Here is a 24,217-nt window from a genome sequence, read left to right as displayed (position 1 = left end):
ACTATAATATAGTAATAGTAATCTATAAATTGTACGGAAGCAATCTGATATGATTAAAAAAAAAAAACACTAGCTATCCTCAAACAAAAACTACCTTTGACCAAAATTCAAAAAATAAAAAAATAAGACTCATTTTTCTAAAATTTTGATGATTTATTGTTTACGATCTGCATATTTTATAATCTAAAATAACAAAACAATAAAGAAAATCATCACTGTATTTTCGAAGATCCGACTTTTGATGCATTGAATAGCCAGGACCAAAAAAATTTTAAAAATCAACATGCTTTATCATCTTAAGGCAATTTTTGTCGAAATAATTTCTAACGAAGGCGACCGTTGAGCTGTAATCAGACGGCTATCGCTTTCTTATACACTTAAAAAGTATATGAAAACACGCCATGATATTAACTAAGCGACAATAAATGTGAAGAATTGCAGTTAAACGTGCTTCGGCCAACAATCTTAGCAACAAAATCCAAAATGAGAAATTGAATATTGGACATGCTTTTCACGCCAATATATGATACTCTGTTCAAAAGAAAATAATACAAAAAGAAACTTATAGAACATAGTCGCTGAAGACGAATGGCCAACTAATATAGTTATTGATTGCTTAAGCGACGAAAAAAATTAGATTAGAATTGTTTTTAATTCACCGTGCATGTCAAATTATGATACATTATAATTCAACTCGTCGAGCAGATCAGGTTCAATGTTTTCAGCCCTTATTGTCTCCTTTATCCCATTGAAATCGAAGCCAGATGCTACAGAGTTCATTTTAGAATAGTGAAAGATTAGTGAAATGTTACTGGTGGTTTTTATCAAATTGGGTTTTTACCTTAAATCCTAGTGTCAACTTGTGTAAATGTTATTTGTGATGATTTCTTATTCGTGTTTTATATTCTGAAAATCTGTTATAATTAGAATAGTGAACTTCCAGTTGACTTTATTGATAATATGCTATAGAGGCTGAGCTAATGGATGCTTAGATCTGAAGTAGTTGAAGTGTTTAGTTGTTGAATCAGTACATCTAGAGCTTGGATAAGTCACCACTTAAAAGGTATATGAAAACACCCCATGATATTAACTAAGCGACAATAAATGTGAAGACTTGTAGTTAAACGTGCTTCGGCCAACAACATTCTTCGCAACAAAATCCAAAATGAGAAATTGAATACTGGACATGCTTTTCATGCCTATATATAATACTCTGTTTAAAAGAAAAAAATCCAAAAAGAAACTTATAAAACATGGTCAGTGAAGACGAAGGGCCAACAAATATAGTTATTGATGGCTTAAGCAACCAAAAAAGGTAGCTTAGAATAGTTAATAATTCAGCATGCATTTTAAATTATGATACAATATAATTCAACTCGTCAAGTAGATCACGTTCAATGTTTTCCGCCCTTATTGTCTCCTTTTTCCCATTGAGATCGAAGCCAGGTGCCTTTTTGTCGCATTAAGTCGGTGATAAGTGTGGTTGTGGGTGGAAGATCTAACGGAATACGTAGTTGTCAGCATGTTCTGGATTTGGAGAGATATATGAAGCCAGCTCTAAGCTTGCTAAGCCAGTGAAACGAAGCAGAACTTTATATAGTGTGTCGGCTACCAGGTTAGAAGGAAAATCATCAAAGAGTCCAATACTTTCGATTTTGCACAGTGTTTGGTTTTGAACTGATGGAAAACCCAAGTTGAATAAGTAGTAAACTTGACATGTTTAGATCGTTTATATAGCATAGGTGTTCTCATTGTATGGTTTGATATTTTCAGACGGTTCATTTGAAATCATGTTAATAAGTGGTGTCTATAATCTTATTTCTACGGAAGTTAGATTCCAACAGTTGTTGCTACGGTTGTGATTATTTAATGGGGAAAGAAGGTATTAGAAGTGTGAATCCAAATAGGAGGGGAACAAAACATCCCACATATGTAGGTGTTAGAAAGAGAAAGTGGGGTTTGTGGGTTTCAGAAATAAGAGAGCCAGGGAAGGAGAAGAGGATATGGCTGGGCTCATTTCCTTCACCAGAGATGGCAGCTCGTGCACATGATTCAGCTGCATTTGCCCTCAGAGGGGAGTCAGCCAATTTCAATTTCCCTGACTTGATTCACTCGCTTCCTTGCTCTGCAACTTCCTCTTTAATAGATATTCAGGCCGCTGCAGTCCAAGCTGCATACTATACATATAAAGAGCCAGTGGAACAAGAAGCACCTCGGCTATGCTGCAACACCAAGAATGATGATAATATTAAGGGTTTTCTTGATGGGGACTTGTTTTCACAAAATAAGCGTCTTTCAATTAATATCGTAGTAAACTAGTCAGAAAAAGACGAAGAAACACCACAGCTGTGCTGCGAAACGCACAGTAATGACGTCGACTGTGCTTTTCTTCTTTCTGAGTCCATTGCTGAAAATCAGTGTCAATTAACTCGTTTGGGAGAAAGTGGGAACCAAAACAATGAGACAATGGAGTCATGGCAAGACTGGTTAAACTTGCTAATGAATAGTGAAGATGGTCTGATTATGGGAACTTCTCCCCTATTTCATACACCATCCACTGAAGCAGAAGAAGCATATTACTAGTTTGCATCTCTTTGGGATTAAAGAAAACTGATGCTTAATCAGTGAGTTCTAAACGATCAACCATATGCAAGGATATACAATGCATGCAGCCAGGCCTGGAATTTCACGGTCATCCTTGCCTGTCATGTTTCATTTTAAGTTCGAAGACAAATATTGATTGTCATTTTTTGCTAGTTTCTTTAAATTTTAGTATGAAACAGAGACTGAATCTGCATTTGAAACTCTTAATCAATTAAATATAAATTAATAATATTTGCGAAAAATTCAATTTTAGAAGTTTCTAAATTCATACATTTTGTAAAATAATATAAAATTCTAGAAATTAATTATAAATTAGTAACTTAAGAAAGTTTCTAAGTTTATGTTATTTTAAATTGACAAAACTAATACATATAATAGATTTTAAAAATATTGCATATAATTATTTGGACTGTTTATTAATTCACTTAAGTATCATATTGATGATTTTGTAAAAAAGTTAACCTGTCAATCTTTACAATCCAATAAATTTTCAGTCTATCATATACAGACATGCAGTTTCAGTTAGCTTGTCCTAACAGCAGTTGTTTAATTTAAATTGGTTAGATTTCCTCTCCATAAATCAATGATTGGCCATTCATTAGTTTATCTCTGAAATCTTCACTTCAGATCATAATTTATTTTTGTTGTGTTAGCCGTTCTCAAACTAGAATTTCACATCTTCCATTGAATAATGCATGCAATGTTTGCTTAACTGCGGAGGAGTTACGGTTAGTTGATTAGAATTTGAGATTTGATTTATATCTAAACTTTTTCTAAAATTTGACTCAGCTCCTTTAAAATCTCTATGGGGTATATAGTAACAAAAAATAGAGTTTTTCTCAAATTAGAGGATTTAAAACTTTAGCACCTTAGAGATTCTTTGGCCGAAAGCATTGGTTCTTGGTTTCTCTAACTAATAGCATAAGAAGATTGGTGACACATGTGCAAGAGGAAAGCATGTAGGGGGACATTTTAAAAAGGCAATGAATGGAAGGCTCATCATCCACTTCAACTTATTTAAATTCAAATATATGTGATCTTATGCAAACAACTTGTTCAAATAATTTATCATAGTTTATAAATTTTATTTATGATTTGTCACAAATATATTAAGTGTATTTTATTAAAACCAAAGGTAAATCTCTCAATCCATTCAACATGCATAATGACTATGTGGAGAATGAAAATGGTGTAAAAAAATATCTAAGAAAAAATTAGGTAAGATAATCATCTTTAAAAAGATATTAGAGTTTCTATGAAATGAATGAGATCAAAAGTGGACTCAACAATATAAACACACCTCAATGGAATAGAGTGGCTGAAAGGAAGAATCCTGTAAAGACAATAATAAGGAGCATGTTGCAATCTAAGGCTTTGAGAAACTCTTTTTGGGTAGATGTAGTTGCTATGGTTTTATACATTCCCAATATGGTTCCTACAAGTGCACTTGACAAGATGATTATCTATGAAGCATACTGTGAAAAAAGGTTGAATGTTAATCATTTCAAAGTTTTAAACTTTCTTTATCATTTATCCATGTACTTGTTTAAAAATATGCTAAATGTAATACAAAAACTAAATCAAACGCTTTTGTTTGTTATAGTGAGAAAAGCAAGACTTATAGTCTATATTCAATCCTCTTACTTATAAGCTTATTGTGTCAAGAGATTTCAATTTTTATGAACTATGGTTGTATGGTCATCAAAATGGCCATGCTCAGAAACCAATATCTATTTTCTATGATGTTAATTATTATGAGAAGTCCAAAATGAATCTATATAAAATGTTAAAAATTGACTAGGTCACCCTTCATCAACTTCTACAACTCCAATTGAAGTCCATCTTTGGCTCGAATTCATTATATGAAGGTTAAAATGTTGAGTGATATTTATAAAGTTGTACAACTTAGGAACATGAATAAAATGTAAGAGGTGGGTGTTGGACAAACAAAAAATATTGCCTATTGAGATTTGTGTAATAGATTAACTATCTTGTATGCTTTATAAATCTAGTGGTTGTATCAGGCATTGACATGTCAATATTTAGGTGCAATGACTATCTGCCAACATTCCCCTTTAAGATTTTAACAATCTTCTTTTATACATATAAATAGTTGTTGAACGATTTATTGACACATTGATATTTTGGTGCAATGGTAACCCTATCTTGTATCAATTAAACATTTCATTTTTTTATGAAGGCTAGTTTTGAGCAATCACATTTTGAATAGACATGTACTAATGAGGTTTTGATGAAAGAGATACAAAATGATATATTTTCTAATAATAGGAATGATACTCAAGAGCTTATAAATCCTGCAATTTTAAAATGAGAAAAATAGTCATAAATTAGTGTAGAAGACATTTTTTAACAATAGTGAGAGCATGAAAGTTCATAAGGAAAGGTTATTTTCTAGAGGATTCAGCCTAAAGTATTGAATAATAGAATACTAATTTCATTAGTAATTAAAAAATATTATAGAATACATCATATGGACCTAAAAGAGCCTTCTTGAATGGCTACTTTGGAAGAAAAAATCAATGTTGAAGAACCATAATATTTTTAAGTGAAGGAAAATAGTATCATGTTTATAATTTCAAGAAGGCTTTCTATAGTGTCAACCATGAAAAACATGGTATGCGAGGATAACTAACTACATTTTGAGAATATATTCAATAGATGTAAGAGTGTGTGTACCCTTGACAAGAAGTCAGAATGTACTAATTTATTCTTATTATAAGTTTGTATGTTGATGATCAATTGTATATATGGGTAGTATTCGTAAGTTGAAATATGAGCTTAATGTTTGTATGATAAACTAATTTGATACAAAAGATCTTGGTCTCATAAAAGAACATTCTTTGAATGAAGGTTTAACAAAAGAAAGATGAGAACTTGACTTTTTAATAAAGTGTACAAAGGATATTTTGAGGAAGTTTACATAGTTGATTGTCATCCACCTACAACTCTATGTTCTCAAAGAGTTTTCATGTATAGAGATCATCATGCTTAAATATTTTATAGGATAATTTATAGTATTATTTTTAGAGATTTATATTTATAACTCATAGAAGGCTTGATAGTGTATGAATTTTATTTTATATACATTTCAAGGTACATGATAAATACATCAAAAATATGTATCATGGTATCCAAAATAATCTCTTAGGCATGTGAAAGACATTCTAAATTTTACAATTTATTAATATCATTCTAAAAGTTATAATTTTGTTAGCTTTATTTATTTGAATGTGGGATAAATACAAGATGACCCTAAGTTTACATTTAGAAATTATTCTTCTTTTGGTTCAAATTTAATTTCATTAAGATTTAAAAATAAAAATAAAAAAAACAACAACATTATAATATTGTCATACATATAAGAGGAACACGTCATTTTTACTTCAATGGCTACAAATTTTATTTGGCATAGAAATTGTTGACAAGAAATTGGAGATAACAAACTTCAACATACAATAATTGGTTATCACAAGGTGAGTGCATCAAGTCCAAAAATAATCTAGTTCATAACAATAGTACTAAACATTTTGATCTAAAGTAACATTGCATCTAGGATTTAGTATAAGAAAAATAAACCCAATTCAAGGAAAAAAATGCTCAAGATCCATTGGCTTCTATCATAAAAAAATATAGTTACACAATTTAAATGTTTGGCAATGGAATTTCAAGTCATCTTAAAATCACCTAAAATTATGATGAATTCTTCTAATCAATGAGTTCTAAAAGATGAACCATATGGAATGCATACCAGTTAAAATAAGTTGTTCTTAAAAAAAAATATTTTACTTACGTTGGCATCATTTAAATTGATAAAAAATACTTGGTTCAAATATAGTGTTGGAATAAATAAATATTTAATCTTTCATTAGCATTACTCTATAATATTTAGTTCATCTCATTGTTGTTATAGTTTTTCTAGATCTAGAGTTTCATACCCATGATAAAATAATAGATAATGCATTCTTAACTACTTAGGAGTTACAACTAAATTCATAAAATTAGTGATTTGATTTATAAGTAACATTTTTATTTTATTTGACTAACATAAAACATGTACTACTTATGCAATTTAGGAAGCTCAAGGCTCCACGACATTGAAAATAAGGTAACCCATACTAACATAATAGAATTTTTTTTTCTACAAATAATTTTCACATGACTACTTGTTTAAGATTTGACTAAATTGGCACTTTTTATTATTGGTAAAATTTTATTACTTATTGAGGTAAAGTTCAAGAGAATAGTTTTAAATTTTTATAGGGATTTCGAAAAGATTAGAAAATGAATCTACACTAGCGCCTTTAATGCAATGGACACCAGATGAGAGGAATCTAGTAACTAAAATTAGACCATCAAGATCATCATTTTAAGTTTATATTTTGATTAATTTATTTTAAAAATTGATTATATAAATGATCAATTTTAGGGGTCCAAAACTCAATTACAAAAGACCACACACACACACACATATATACATACATACATACATACACATACATATATAGACACACACATATACATGTATACACACACACACACACACACACACACATATGTGTGTGTGTGTGTGTGTGTACACATATATGTATGTATGTATGTATGTATATGTATATATATGTATGTATGTATATCTATACATATGTGTATCTATATCTACACACACACACACACACACATGCATACATATATATACATACATACATACATACATATACACACACATCTATACACACATATACACATGTATATATATATACATACACACACACACACACACACATATGTAGATATATATACATGTGTGTGTGTGTTAAAATAGCAAAAAGGTCAATAGACAACTACGTATCTACCAAGGGAAAATAAAAAAATAAGATGAGATAGAACCCAAAAAAAAAACACTAGACAATTCTTTTCAAGAGCTCAATTGGTTCAAGCTCTAGATTAGTCATCTTGTAAGTAGAAACCTTAATATCTTCAAACTCTTTATTGACGTTAAGGGCCTCCTTCTTCTTGATACTAGTACATGTCCTCTTTCTATGACTAGGATTCTCCTTAAGGTTAATATCCTTTATGTCCTTGACATTTATAATGGAATTTTCCTTATTGATCTATCCCAACATTTCAACAGGAGTGAATTGTTCATTATCAAGTACTTATAAGTTAGAACTGATTTCATAAAATTTTAGATCTTATTTTTATGTAAAGTTTTTATATTATTTGAGTAACCTAAAATATGTATTATATATAGTATTTAGAAAGATAGATTTTTCTCTAAGAAATTAGGGTTGTGAAAATAATGAAGTCTATAATAAATAATAGATTTCTATTTCTAAAAATTGGTTTTGACGTGACTATTTTTTTTAACTGTAATGATTTTTTACTATTACTAATATTTTATTAGTTCTTTGGACATAGTTTGAGTGATAGGTTTTATAATTTTATATGGATTTCATATAGATTATTAAGTTAGTATTAGAAAAGGAATTTACATTGGAGCCTCTAATGCAATAGATAATGGATATGGAAAAAATAATAAATGACATTATATAGATAAATAACAATATGGATACATATATAATTTATTATATGTCTACTTTCATATTATTTATAAATATATGGTAAGGGTATCCAACAAATATACCAAGTTTACTTTGAGGTTGCAATGCCTTATTTTTTCATGTAGGTATCCTTGCCCATGCTGGACAACCAAAAACTTTAAAGTGTTTTACACTTTGTTTTCTTCCACACCAAGCCTCAAAAGGTGTAATTCCATCCAATACCTTATGATGACTTCTGTTTTGGATGTAATTTGCACAACACATAGCTTCTGCCGAAAAAACTTGATCTAGAGACTTATGTTGTAGCATACAAGTGGTCATTTCCTTAAGGGATCTAGTCTTCCTTTCAGCAACACCATTTTATTATGGAGTGTATGCAACTAAATGTTGAAGATCAATACCCTCATGAGTACAAAACTCTATAAGCCTTGAGTTCACACACTCCCTTCCTTTATATGTTCAAAGAATCTTGATTGCTTTCCTTGATTGCTTCTCAACTTGAGCTTTGAAGGTGATAAACTTATCAAACACTTCACTCTTATGAGAAAGAAAGAAGACTGAAGTGTAGTGTGGAAAGTCATTAAAGAAGGTGAGAAAATAGTGAGCCTTTCCAAATGATGGCACTGGAAATGGGCCAGCTACATCACTATGAACCAATTCTAGAACAAAAGTAGCTCTCCAAGACTTCCCCTTGTCAAACTTTTCTTCGGGATGCTTACATGCTTCACAGTCTATGCATACACACTCTGAATACTTGACTTCAGGTAGACCTATGACCATATCCTTGTTGCTAAGTTGTTGAAGGTAGTGGTTATTGAGATGTCGAAACCTCTCATGCCATAGTTTACTTTGTGAATTTGAGTGGGTCAACAAGGTAAGGGAAGTGGACTTAGGCACAACATGAGAAAAAGAATAAAGTCTTGTATCATGATTAGCCTTTCCAATTGCCACCATAGAATCATCCTTTAGATTTTTTACCACAACTAAATTAGGAAGGAATTCCACTTTTTTGCCACATCCATAGTGATTTATTTGGTAGATTGAAAGGAGGTTGGTGCTAAGGATGGGAACATGAAGAACATCCTTGAAATCTCCATTGTCAAACTCAACATTCCCTTTTCCTTCAACTTCTAGTTGTGTGTCATTTTGTACATAGATGTAAGGTACACGTGATGGTTTAAAAGAGGAAAAATGCTCCCTTGAAGCACCCATATGATGTGTAGCTCCTGAATCAAAAACCCATTCCTCAAAATTATTTTTACTTGCTACCAAAGCTTGTCCCTTACCTTTTGAAGTGGATGAAGATCTCTTATCCTTATAGGCATTTTGCACATCAATTTTATGTTTCCTCATTATGTTTAGTAGTTCATCAATTTTCTTATCCTTACAATCATGTTCATCATGACCATTCTTCTTACAATAGGCACAAGTTTTCTTCTCCCTTTTATTGAAGTTGTTCCCCTTCTTATTATTTTTGGAAAAAGACTTGCCTTATTGTGAGGAAGATTGTTGTGTAGAGGAAGATTGATGCAAGGAGGTAGATTGATGTGTAGAAGAAGATTGTTGTGTGTCATCTTGTGGCTCAGCCTTCCACTGCTTTTACTTCTTGTTGGAACTTTTACCACCTCGATTCCCTTGCTTCCCTTTATTAGCTACCAAGGCTTTGGACTTGAAAGACTGGAGAATTCCCATACTCACTAACTTTTCATGTTCTAAGACCAACATTCCTAAAAATGACTCGAATGATGGATTAGTGAAGGCACTTCCCATTGTTAACTTTTGAGTCTTATAACTTGAAACAAAAGCCACATATTCAGGAGGAAGATGAGTCATCACATGTTTGATCAACTTTCCATCCTTGATGGGTTCACCACAATCCTTAAGTTGTGACCTATACATGTCTACTTGGGTAAGATAATCTTTTATGGTGTAAAAATTTCTAGGATCCAATTTGAGAATATTTTCCTCAATGGTGTAGGCCATATCTTCATCTACTATCCCATACAATGCTTCAAGTTTATTCCAAACTTCTATTGGATTGGTAATGTTCCTAATGTGATATTTGACAAGATCTGAGATATTCTTTAGCAAGGTTCCTAAGGAAATTTCTTCTTTTTATGCCCAATCTTCTTTACAAGACTCATTAGCATCATCGTCAGGTTTCTTTACAGCACTAGTTACATAATGTAGTAAACCTTTTTAACCTAATGGTTCCTTTATCTTTTCTTTCCAAGTAGCATAATCATGTGGTTTTAACTTAGAAAAAGAACCCATAATGCAAAGGAAAGACCACAATATTAAGGAGATGGAGGAACACAAGACACCCCTCTCAGATCCGCCGCCCCCCCCACTTTTCACTCAATCAAATAACCCCCATCCCCCAAAAATATGATTTGGTACTTTATGTTTAGTACTGGTGCAATAGCCACTTGCCAATTTTGGGCCAAAGTGGAACTTTGATTTTTGATGTTTAGAATTTCCCATTTGAGGCCAATTTTGACTCTCAACAAGATAGCTTAGAATGAAAAAAAATCTTAAGCTTTATAATGATTATACAATGCAAGAAAAGGCCTATTTTTGAAAGTGATACTTCTGCCCAAACAAGGCTATAATATTATTGCATCTCTGAATAGTAGACAAAATAATATATAATTTTAGAAAAAATAGAACTTGGAAATGTGTTCAAATGAGCTCAAACAAAGCCTCTAAAGTTGCAAAATGTAGGATTAAATAGGTACAATCACCAATATCTGCCCATTCTGCAAACTTTGTTGACCAAAACTAGAAAAATAACTGCACCACTAAAATATTTAAGATATTCTACCCAAAATTAAAAGAAATTGTGCCTAATTTGGAGTTTGGATGAGTGACTTATGGCCCTGCGAAGTCAAAGTACCAAACTGAAAAACAATATGGTGAGGGGCCCAATTCTCAAATGCTTTCTGACATAAGAAAAAACTAAGCCTAAATTTGATGGTTTGGGTCCTGTCAAGGGAGAAAAAAAATTTAAAAACCAAGTACCCTCAAATGGGTGTCAAATTTATCCTTCAAAAAAATCCATAGAAATGCAATTTTTTTAACAAATTACAATTTTGAACCAGATTGTAGTAAAATTATGGATCAGGGTGGAGAGCTCCAAATGATACAATCATGACAATGGATTAGATTAGGCTTCCATCATAATAGAGATCTGGTCACTCTAATGTTGTTGACAAGATCAATCAAAAAATTCCTCAAAATGCAATAAAATCTCAGATCAAGCATGCCATTATGGATTTTTACCCAAGTTAGGAGTCATGTGATTATATTTGGATGTTCTAGGCAAAGAGAGCTATGCTGGACCAAACTGCAATGAGAATGAGTTGGCCTAAGCTTGGTTGACTCGATCCGAATAATAAAGACTGTCACAACAAAGCTTTCGATCATGATGAGACCTACAATGTCAAGTAGATCATTGAGATGAGGGCTCACAAAGAATGTAATGAAGTGGGATCTTTCAATCTCAAATTGTGGTGGTTGAAGTTTGTCGAATATGTTGGTTTCAAATCTTGGGTCTTCATTGGAAGGCCAAGCTAATATGCAGGTGTGCTCGAGCAAAATTTTCACTAGTTTTCAATGTATAGATGTAAATATTGTCCAGTGACTAGTAACTCTTGAACGGCTTAAACGTCACACACTAAGGCTTGATTCCTAGTGCAAAAGTGTTAACTAGTCAAAGTTTGACTTACTTTTCCAAGCTTAATTTCTTCCTTAGTGTGTGATGTTTAAGGTTGGCCACTTCTGAATGACTTAAACATCTTCTACTAAATTGGATCTTGGAACCCACCCATGATGTAGAGAAGTGTGGATTTTAGAAAGCCTATAAAATGGTGTAGATCTGACCAAATGAGCTAGGTCACACTCAGATTTCTCTACTTGCCCTTGATTGGACTATCGATGGGAGATTATTGCACATTGGTACAAATCAAAAGAAAGCTATGTCACTGACAATACAAATAAGAGGAAAGGTTTTCTCAGAGGGACTTGATGCCAACTCTGTGTGGTCGATGTACAGATCTCTATTGATCTAATCAACTCAGATGAGCCAAAGATGTTGTAGGGGTCAAATTGGAAGTGAGCTCAAATCAACTGTGATGCATGATATTGATGGATGAAGTATGGATGTCGCTAGTGTATGTTTCAACACTTCTCAATACTTAATTGAATCAAAATGTTGGATCGAGAGTGCCAAATCTCCAATGCTCCAATGAATGGGACCAGTGCCATTGAGGTGAATGTCACCAATTTGTAGATCTAGATTATCATACCATGGCAAGCTTGGAAAATTAGGCTTCCAAGTCTAATTTGTGAAAAATATTTTCCTCGAAATTAACTATTTCCTAAGATAGGCATATTTATAGTAAAAATTTATTGAAATGGCCACCCAGATGTAATGGTGAGGTTGGATCTTGCTCAAAACACTCCTAGTAATTACAGATATCTAGATCTAAATTGTGGCCCTCTAAAATGAAGCAAAACAAAACTCTCCAATGGCTATGCAATGAAGCTCCTGTCACTCTGATACCATGTAAGAATTTTCCTAAGGCAATAATTCAATGAGAAGATCAAGAAGCTCAATAGATAACACAAAAGAAAAAAATAGTGATCAAATGTGAATCTCAATAATGATAAAAATGATAAAGGATATCATATGAATACACACTTGAAGTCCCTGTATATAAAGGTAACTTGAATGACTAGGAGTCAACAATGAGATAATCATCACAACTAAGCACATGTCCACCAAGAGTGGATTATCCTCCATTATGCATGAATGTATAGGAAATAATGAGAGGATAAGAATACAAAGGTGTATCTCATAAAGAGATGTAGTAGACAACATGTGCTAAATTGGAGTGCAAACAACTATGTTGTCTCATGACAACTCATATGAATATTAAAACTCCTAGGTATCTACATGACAACTAATATGCTAAAGCATTAACCTAAGTAACTTAAGTAAAGTGTAAATAGAAAATACTTATTTACACCAACAAGTATTTTTTCCATTTCAATTTCATTTAACATAGAATACTTTAAGGTTCATTACACCCATCTTTAGGAAAAATATAAAGTACCCTAAACAATTTCCAAGATTAAAATTTTTGCATTATTCACTTCAAGCACTCTATAATAGTCTAAAATCTTATACTAACATTGATTGTTAGTGCAAATATTCTCTCTAATTTTAGGCTTTCTACATGACATTAGAATTCATTTTGTCTTGAGGTAATTTCTTATTCTTGAACTTAGTTTCTAGTATTTGTATTTCTATATGTTGTTTCACACATTTTAATGCACCAACTTTTACCTCTACTTCATCAATAATATTCACAACCTTTATTTTTAATTATATCATTTGCATTATTCTTGTTAATTTTTAATGTATATAATATGTTTAAAAAATAATAATATATTTTTTATATTTAATTTTTCATCCATATATTAAATTGATTTTTTTTTAAAGATTACATTTATTATCTCATATACATGTGTCACTCATAACTCTATCATATAAAGGTTCCAACCACTAACATTATTTGATTTCATCATTTCTCCTAAAATATTATTAGTTTCATATTGTTATCACTACTTCTTGTTGTTGTTTATGAACATGTTTGATATTGTGATTAAAGTCAATAGAAAAGAGGGAATAAATTGTATAGTAGTGAAGATATGTGTAGCCATAAAATATGAGGAGAATAAAGAAGATTCCAAAGAGGTGATAAAACATAAAACATTTAGATCTCCAAGCTTTCAATCTTAGACTTTATTCATTTCAAGATTGGATGCAAATTGATGTTCAAAAAGACTTAGTACCTATTGATGGTAAAAATTTGATCCATGCTTTCCTTTCTAAAGATGACAACTATAATGAAGATAAAGAAGAAATCTAAATGTCTTAAACATCATATACTAAGGTTTGATTAAATACTAAAAGTATTTTATAGTCAAAGTTAACTTAATTTTCCAAGCTTAATTGGTTCTTTAATGTGTGATATTTAAGAGTGGTTGGAAAAGAAATTGTTCCATTGCAAAGAAAATATTAAGTGAGAGACTACAAATTTGGTGAAGAAGGTTGCAAAAGAGAACCAAGCTATAGATTCATCCAAGAAGATTGCAATTATAGAATTTTTTAAAGAATTTTATTGTCAATATAAAAATAAGATAGGTGGATGAATGATGAAGGGGTGATATAATTGATTTCTAAGGTTGAAAAATAAATTAAAATGAAATTATATGGGTAGAAAGAAGAGATTATATAAATGCAATCATGAACCACATTTAAAGGCAGGGCAACAAGGGACATGCATAAAGTAAAGGATAGTTTTATTTCCATATGAAAAGAAGCTCTTGAATGACTTCCTACTTGAGAACATTGTAAAATAGTCAAAAATAGGTTTCAATATAGATTCAAGTCTTTGTTCTAACATTGTATGATGGTTTTGTTCAACTATAATTGTAGTTGTTATATTCAAATGACTAAATGACTTGTGTGTGTTAGTATAATGTATTACATTTTTGTTAGATGTATTACATTATTTAGGTTAGTTACAAAAGGGGTTGTGCATGGTTAAAAATTTTAACTAGTTTTTTATGGGCTATACAAACATTTCAAATACCTATCAAATGTAATATCTTATACATTGAAATAGAAGAATATTTTCTCAATTTTCATAATAATTGATATAAGAACTATGATGATCTACATAAAATATTTTAGATGATAAATATTTGATTCTTCATTTATTGATGATGCTGTTAAGATGGAATCGCAGCAAGTGGTAATATCTTTATTTATAGAGAAGTGAAAAAGATTTAGAATGAAGAGAAGATAAGGTAATAGAAAGAAGAGTTTTTTTAATCCTATATACTCTTGTTAGTGATTTATTTAAATTTCTTCATGATCATTTTGATGAAAAGGAAAAGTTGGTGCAGGGGTCATTAATCTTTTAGATAGGAGTTTGCAATAGTATTATAGAGATATGATGTACATGGTTGCATTTTTTGGTTATCCAAGTCTGGCAAGGACAAAAGTTTGAATGAAGATGTCTATGAATAAAAATATAAATTGTAGTGCTTCCTCGAATGTGTTGTTTCAATGAGGGAAAAATGAAAGAGAAATAAAATAAAGATAATATTGTAGTCATTTATGATAAATATTTAACAAATAATGAGCATTTTTTAACTAAGAAAATGAGCAATTAATGGGTGCTAACCCAGAGTACAACTAGACTTCTAGACACTAGTAACAAAACATTACCAGCACCTAGTTATGAAAGATGCCATAAGATTAGTTCTTCCTTTTGTCAAAGACAAAGGTCCATAAGTGACTGACCCACCAACCATGGTCAATATTGTCACTAAAAATCTTGGGAGAAGTGCCCAAAATACCTTCATGGTTAAACTAAAAACAACAACGACGAGCCAGAATGTACCCTTTAAAACTGCCAGCAATCACTCAATCACAAGGGAAAGGAAAACTAAACATTATCATACCAACAAATAGATAAACTTAGGCCATTCACACCTATCAAAATCCTAAAAAAAAATATAAGACCAAACAAGACTATACCTTTAGCCTTGGAAAACACAAAACATATCTTCCAACCATGGGTCCAGGCAAAGCTCGACATCCAAGTTTGGAAAATGTAGTCAAAATTCTTCCAGGCCCCCAAAAACTCCCACATCACCATAATAGAAATGAGAGGATCAGGGAGAAGGAAGACCAACCCCTAGAGGTAAGAGTTTCTCTCCCTTCTTCTACTAACCAAGCTACTAAAAATAGAACAAGTACACAACATCTCGATGAGAGTCTCCTCTCCTTCCCATTGCACAAATATGATCTCCACCTCAATAGGAACTATGAATGTAGAAGTGCAAAGGAAGACTCAGACCTTCCTTGAAAGAAGTATCTCCCATCTCCACATCAAAACATTTATCTGAGGATTCATTCCATCTTCACCATGTGAACTATATTGTTCAAACATGCTCTGACCATCCCAATCTCTTGCAAAATGAGAGGGATACTTGCCAATAGTAGGAGACAACCCACTAAACCCGTTCACCAGCACTTTCTCCAAAAAAAACCACTATATCCATTAGCTTTGTCCCCACCTTAATAGGGCTCTCCACCTCAATAGGATGCTTGAAAGTGAAGGTGAAGACTAGAGGACACATCCACCAAAGACTAGGGGTTTTATAGGGGAGGAGAGATCTAACACATCTGTTGAAGGAAGAGAACCCCTCCATCCTAAAACACAAATACAAACAAGGAAGGCCCCTAAAGGCCTCCATAACCCACCACAACCCACACATAGTACAGTTTTAGTTAGGGATAACCCCCACACAAAAAGCTCTAGAGAAAGAAGAGACAATAGGGCCAACATGCACAAATTTGCACCACAAGAGATCACAAATAGATCCTAGGAAAGGAAAGATAGCAAGGGAAAGAGAATCCAAACTACTATACTAGAGATCAACAATGCATATTTGGAAAGCATAGGAAGTTGGGAGGAAAACCCCCAATCTGTTGCAATAGAGATCACCAATGCATCTAGAGAAAGTAGAGACAACATGGAAAATGACCCCCAAATTTGTTTCTCCATATACTACCTATGAAATAGTCAAGAAACCAGAAAAATCCATCTAGTTCTTCATCTTCATTAGAATCTACTTGCAAAAAACCGCAGTCATTGCAAATTCCAACATGGCTCTACCTAGCACAACCCAACTCTTGAACTCCATCATAGCTCTATAGAGTCTAGTTCATCTGAGCCTAGCCACAGTCCAAGCTTTCGATGTAGATTTACCCAAAATTGATCTGCCTAGAACATCTAAAGGCCCCAAAAGGAAGATGCAAGCATTCCCCATCTTCATCACCTTCACTATCCTCCCCTTGGCCTCGATCACTTCTCATTGAAACCCTAGCACTACCACTCACTTCCATCTTAATGATGCACATATTATTAATGAATATTTTTTGTAATTTTTATGTAGTACTTTAAGCTTTGATTTTTTAAAGGTTGGAGGCATAGGACAATGGAGCATTTTAATCATCTAAAGTTAGCTTCTCAATTTGAGATGATTTTTTTCTTCAAAAGTATTTTTGGTTTTCTAGTTTTTTGTTTCTTCCTCCTATTGCTAACATTTTTGAGGATACATGTTGTGTGAAGTTTGATTTGTGGAGGTAGGTAAGGGGTTTTCTGTAGAGTTCAAAATGTATGCTTGTCCAATAGCTTCCAAGACTATGATTCAAAAATTATGGAGGGAGAACTTAGGAATCTTAGGTACTAGTTACACCTGTTAGTATGTGGTGATTGATCAGGAAAGTATTGTACATCATAAATTCTTTGGGGCAATTTTTTTTTTTTTTGGGTACTATTCGTAGATTCACTATTTGTAGATTCGCCACTAAAGTAATGGCTAATTTATGGCTGACATGTAGTAACCCTAAACTAGTTTAATACTTGTACAAAAGGGCTTAGGGTTAGGGTTGTTTTATAGTTGTGATGTAAAATTGGTTCTTGCAGTGGTATTGAGCTGTAAGGGATTACAGATTATAATCAAGTTCTAATCACTGGAACATAAAAATATCAGACTTGTTATTTGGTGGACGTAGCCAATGGATTGGGTGAACCACGTTAAATCTTCATGCCTTGTGTTCTTTTCTATGTGATCTATTATTTTCTATTATTGGTTATATTTGCATGTAATTTTTATTTCTGTGCGTGGTTAATCCTAACAAGTGGTATCAGAGCCTAGTTTTTTTTCAATTATCCTCTGTAGGAAAGTCTCATGGTTGAGTGGGAGTCTCACAGTTGAGTGGGAGCAATGGTAGATTAGGGTAAGTTGAGGGTTGACAGGTTTAATGGGCAAAACTTCCAGTTATGGAAGATGCAAATCCAAGACTATCTTTATCAGAAGGATTTATAGAAGCTATTGGAAGGAAGAGCCAAGAATCAAGGATCTATGTCAAATGATGAATGGGATCTTTTGGATAGAAAGGAAATTGGAAGCATTATATTATGTTTGGCACCATTGGTGCCATTTAATATTACAAAAGCAAAGATGATAGATGAATTGATGCAAACCCTAGTGAAACTATATGAAAAGCCCTCCACTTCAAATAAGGTATTTCTAATGAAGCGTTTATTTAATACGAAAATGGTAGAAGGTGGATCTATTATAGATCATTTAAATGAGTTTAATACTATTACTAGTTAGTTATCTTTTGTGGGTGTCAATTTTGATGAAGAAATTAGGGCTGTCTTGATTTTGTGTTCTTTGCTTGAAAGCTAGAATGGCTTGTTAATGGTTGTGAGTAACTCTATTCCTGGATCTAGTACCGTAACATATGATGATGTGACCGATGTTGTTTTGAGTGAGGAAAATCGTAGGAAAACCTTAGGTGGATCTACATTAGGAAGTGCTTTGAATGCACAAAGTAGGGGCAGAATGACTGAGAGAGGAAGTAACTCTAGAAATTGTGGGAAATCAAGAGGAAATTCAAAAGGGAGGAGGTCTCAATCGAGAGGACCAAATGACTATTGGTACTATGGAAAACTAGGGCACAAAAAGAAAGATGATGATGCAACTAGAAAAGTATGGGTTTATTTCCTTAGAAATCTGATGTATTTCAAACTTTTAAAAAATGGAAATGCTTGGTTCAAAATGAGACTGGTAAGAAATTAAAATGTCTCAGATTTGATAATGGTGGTGAGTATTGTAGTCATGAATTTGAAGATTATTGCTCTACTAATGGTATTCATAGACAAAAAAATTGTTCCAAGGACTCCACAGGAAAATGGAGTGGCTGAACGCATGAACAAGACTATAATGGAGCGTGCAAGGAGCATGAGGTTGCATGTTGGGTTGCCCTTACACATGTGGGTAGAGGTTGTCAATAATACTATATATTTAATTAATAGAGGTCCCTCTACTCCTTTGGCCTGTGGTATTCTAGAGGATGCATGGACTGGTAAGAAGGTGAGTTATTATTTTCTCAAAACCTTCAGTTATGAAGAATTTGTTCACATAGATTTTAAAAATAAAACGAAGTTGGAAGCTAATTAAAATAAATGTATATTTATTGGATATGGAATTAATGAATTTGCTTATAGGCATTGGGATTTTGAAAATCAAAAAATTGTAAGAAGCAGGGATGTCATATTCAATGAGAATGTGTTGTACAAAGATCTATTGTAGCAACATGAGAAGAAAGAAGATGATTATGTAGTGCTAAATGATACTCCAAAAGCTAATGTTCCAACCATTCCTCATGATGTGCAATAACCGCAACAACAAATACCACACACATTGGTGAATACTATATGGTCAATAAGGTAAATTAGACCTCCACAAAGATTTTCTCCCTCTTTGTAGTCTATTTTACTTACTGATGCTGGTGAACCTAAAAGTTATGATAAAGTTGTGCAGGTGGGTACTAAGATTCAATGGGAGTCTGCAATGAAAGATGAAATGGACTCTTTGCTGAAGAATAAGACATGTGATTTGTGCCATTTGCCTGCAGGTAAAAAGGCTTTACAGAATAAGTGGGTTTATAGATTAAAAGAAGACAGAGGAGGTAAGAAAAGATTTAAAGCCAGGTTAGTTGTAAAAGGATTTACAAAGAAAAAATTTGATTTTGATGAGATATTTTCTCCTGTTGTTAAGATGACTTCTATCCGTACTATTTTAATTGTTGTGGCTACTAAAGATTTTCATTTGCAGTAGCTTGATGTTAAAATAGCCTTCCTTCTTAGTGATTTGGATGAAGAGATATATATGGCTCAGCCACAGGGATTTGCGGTCAAAGGTAACGAGAACTTAGTGTGCAAATTGAATAAAAGGTTATATGGCTTGAAGCAAGCACCTCGGCAATGGTATCTAAAATTTGATAGTTTTATGCATGAGCATGGTTACAGAAGGTGTCATTCAAATCATTTTGTCTACTTTAAGAGGTTGGATGATGATAGCTACATTATTCTATGTTTATATGTTGATGATATGTTTGTAGCTACGTCTAACATGGATCACATTAAGGGGCTAAAAAGCCAATTACCACATGCATTTGCTGTGAAGGATTTGGGGGCAAAAAAACAAATCCTTGGTATGAAGATTTGTAGAGATAGGAAGAACAGAACATTGACGCTATCTCAGGTTGATTATGTTGAGAAGGTGTTGCAATGTTTCTCTATGGAGAATGCTAAAGCTATCAGCACACCTTTACCTGGTCATTTGAAGTTGACTGAGGAGATGTGTCGTAAGACAAAAAAAGAGGAGGATAAGATATCCAAGGGACCCTATGCTTCAGCTGTAGGAAGCTTGATGTATGCTATGGTATCTATCAGGCCAGATATTACACATGCAGTGGGAGTTGTTGGCAGGTATATGAATCATGTAGGAATTGAGCATTGTAATGCAGTCAAATGGATTCTCACATATTTGAGAGGAACATCCAATAAGTGTTTACACTTTGGGGGCTCTACTACTAATTTACAAAGCTATGTTGACTCAAATTTGGCAGGGGATATTGATACCAGGCATAGCACTACATCTTATGTCTTTACTATTGGTGGGGTAGCCATGAGCTAGGTTTCTAGGTTACAAAAGATTAATGCTTTATCCACTACAGAGGTAGATTATGTAGCTACTACAGAGATAGTAAAGGATATGATATGGCTTCAATTCTTCTTAGAAGAATTGGGACATCCTTAGAAGGATAATTATTTATTCATAGGTAGTCAGAGTGCCATTCATCTTGCAAATAATTTAGCTATGCATTCAAAGACCAAACACATACAATTGTGGTACCATTTCATTCAGCCAATTTTGGAGGATGGACAGTTAAAGATGGAGAAGATACATACAAATGACAATCTAGTAGATATGTTGACAAAGGTAGTAATAAGAGAGAAGCTAAACTCCTCTTCAGCTTTTGTTGGTCTTCTAAACTGGACATAAATAAAAGCATAGTAGAGTCCAGGGTGGTTTGATCTAGTGGGAGACTCATGGAGTAGCAAAATTGCTATAGGATCAGTCTCCAAGTGGGAGATTGTTTTAGTGTAGAGCTTGATCAGTCTCCAAGTGGGAGATTGTTAGTATGTGGTGACTGATTAGTAAAGTTTTCTACATACTTCATAAAAAATTTTGGGCTTGGGGTATCGCCCCAAAATTTTTTTTGTAGATTCGCCATTCATAGATTTGCCACTAAAGTAATGGCTAATTTATGGCCTACATGTAGTAACCCTAAAGAAGTTTAATACTTGTATAAAAGGGCTTAGGGTTAGGGTTGTTTTATAGTTGTGATGTGAAATTGGTTCTTACAACGGTATTGAGCTATAAGGGTTTACAGATTGTAATCAAGTTGTAATCACTAGATCATAAAAATATTAGACTTGTTGTTTGATGGATGTAGCCCAGGGATTGGGTGAACCACATTAAATCTTGGTGCCTTGTGTTCTTTTCTATATGATCTATTATTTTCTGTTATTGGTTATATTTGCATGTAATTATTTTTTCTGTCTATGGTTTAATCCTAACAACACCTTTACAAGGTAACTTAATGGAACTCTACTTGATTCATGATTTGTTTCTCCAATGTAAATTTTTACAAAATATGTAAGAGATGATTACATTTGAAGGAACAATGTAATAAAGGTTGGACTGTTAGTCTAATGTATTACATTGTTTAGGTTAGATGGTTATAAAGTGGTTTGTGCTTGGTTAAGATTTTTATGGGTTATACAAACATAAAAAAATACCTATCAATGTAATATCTTATACATTGGAATAGAAGAATATGTTCTCTATTTGCATAAAAATATGTTTTCTTTAAAAATACTTCTTGTTTAAACTTATCATTCTAGCATTTTTCTATTAAGAACATTGTACTTTTCAAAGCATTCCAACACCTCCTTTACCAATACAACATCTACAATCAAAGGGGAAATTTTTGAACGACCTACCAAAGGAATATAGACATATTCTACAAATAAGCTTTTCTTAATAGAAGATCCATTACCCCCATTCTCCATGATGAGAGAAATTAGGATAATTATGAATGCGAGAGTCCATAAAAAATCTTTGTTAATGTAAATTTGTATACCTTTCTTGTCATATTTACTTTTGTAATTTTCCAATAGATGTATAATTATATTTTGATTTGTAAAATCAAGTGTAGATTTACCGCTTAATGGTAGAGCTCATTAAATAGGACATATAATTAATGTATATTATAATTTTCACATTATAATTTTCTCTATTTCAATGTCATCTTATATAGTTTATTTTAGATTTCATTTCATCCATCTTTAAGGAATATTTCACATTGCAGGTTTTAAATATCCTACAAGATTCTATCATCTAATACTAATATTGGTTGCTAGTACAAATTTCATCTCTCCTTTCAAGGTTTCTAAATGACATTAAGATTCAATTGTCTTTGAATAATTTCTTGTGTTTATGTCCTTTTCTCATATTTATAGTATTTTTATTTTCACATTTCTGAATGTAATAACTCTTAACAATCCTTCTCAATATACAGATAATAATAAGAGTCACAACATTTATTTCCAATTTTCTAATTTTCATTTTTACTGTAAGTTTTTATGTATATATTGTTTTAAAAAAAAGATATTTTAATTATTTTGATTTAAATTATATAGATTAAAAAAATAAAAAATTGGAAGACCACATCTTAAATACATGTAGAATTGATAATTGGATCATATAGAAGTTTGGAAATAGATCTTTACTTTATAATTCACATATTTTTATTCTATTTTAGTTTTACATTTTTATCAATGTTGTTTATTTTTGCCTATGCAAATGCTATTCTCATTTAAAATAAATTATTTTTGAATTGTATATAATTTTCAATTTTGATCACATAGTAGTTGAAAAAGTATAATTGCATTATCAAAATCAACTACAATAAAAATATAACCTATTCAAGATTAGTTTTTTATGAGAAGTTTAGGTAATAAACTTTTATTGTGAAAATTCATTACTCAACTCTTAAAATAATGTTTATATAGAATATAAATTGTATTTTTGATGTCCACTTACTCATATTATTGTAGGAAAAGAAAATTAAGCTCATGAATTTTAATCTCCTCTTGAGAACTTCCACATGTACTTACATTCATCCCTATCTCATAATAATTATAAACAAAATGTACCAGTTCTATATTGGTAAGTTATTTCTTGTTGTTTCTTCTGCATGTGTCATTCTTGATTGAAATGTTTATCTACATTTAAAAATGTATATGGATAATGGAACCGATTGTGCAGCCTACAATTTCAACCAATTTTAACAATTTTATAATATTTATAGTTTAATAAAAAAATTTAAAAAGTGTTGTGTTATTTTTAATTTATTTAATAATTACTATTAAATAGTCATATTGCATTATCATTAGGAAGTGAGCTGTAATATATGTTGTAATCTATTTAATTTTTTACATTTTATTGAGAGTTAAATTTAATTTCTAAAAATAAACTATTGTTAAAAGCCACTATTCCGAAAGAGATATTGGTACAAAATCTAAGTTAAAAACTTTTAGGGCCCGTTTGGCTATGGGAATAGGAATAGGGGAATAGGAATAGCTATTCTGGAATAGAAAATGGGGCTACGTATTTTTGTTCTTTGTTTGGTTTAGCCAATATTTGATGGGGAATTTGCGGACCCCAAAATTTATGTTTTCTAAAATAAATAAAAGTGGAATAGGAATACGTATTCCAATAATACCTATTTGGGTGGAATTGCAAAACCTCATTTTTGGGCCAAAATTGGAATACGTCTTCCTATTTTACTTCATATTCCAATTCCAATTTGGTGCATCCAAACGAAGAATTCAAAATTTTAAGAATTTACATATGCCTATTCCGCTTATATTCTCATTGTCAAATGGGCCCTTAGCGTCTGTTTGGTTGCTTGAAGTATTTGGTAAGCCAATTGCAATAGGGAATAGGAATATATATTCCTATTT

The 24,217-nt window shown here is 32.1% G+C and overlaps 1 protein-coding gene across 1 annotated transcript; it reads left to right on the top strand.

Moving 5' to 3' along the window:
• Positions 1-1,869: 1,869 nt before the first annotated feature.
• LOC149546688 (ethylene-responsive transcription factor ERF039-like) lies at positions 1,870-2,583 on the top strand. Its single transcript, XM_089794033.1, has 2 exons — positions 1,870-2,307; positions 2,419-2,583. Exons 1-2 carry the CDS (start codon positions 1,870-1,872, stop codon positions 2,581-2,583), a joined length of 603 nt encoding a protein of 200 aa, XP_089650159.1.
• The last annotated feature ends 21,634 nt before the right edge of the window (positions 2,584-24,217 follow it).

This window comes from Cupressus sempervirens, chromosome 7 (genome assembly GCF_028749045.1).
Source record: "Cupressus sempervirens isolate cs-2001-9-10 chromosome 7, ASM2874904v1, whole genome shotgun sequence".
Classification (NCBI taxonomy): Eukaryota; Viridiplantae; Streptophyta; class Pinopsida; order Cupressales; family Cupressaceae; genus Cupressus; species Cupressus sempervirens.
The sequence above is the reverse complement of the archived record's forward strand: the minus strand, read 5'-3'. Positions and strand labels throughout refer to the sequence as shown.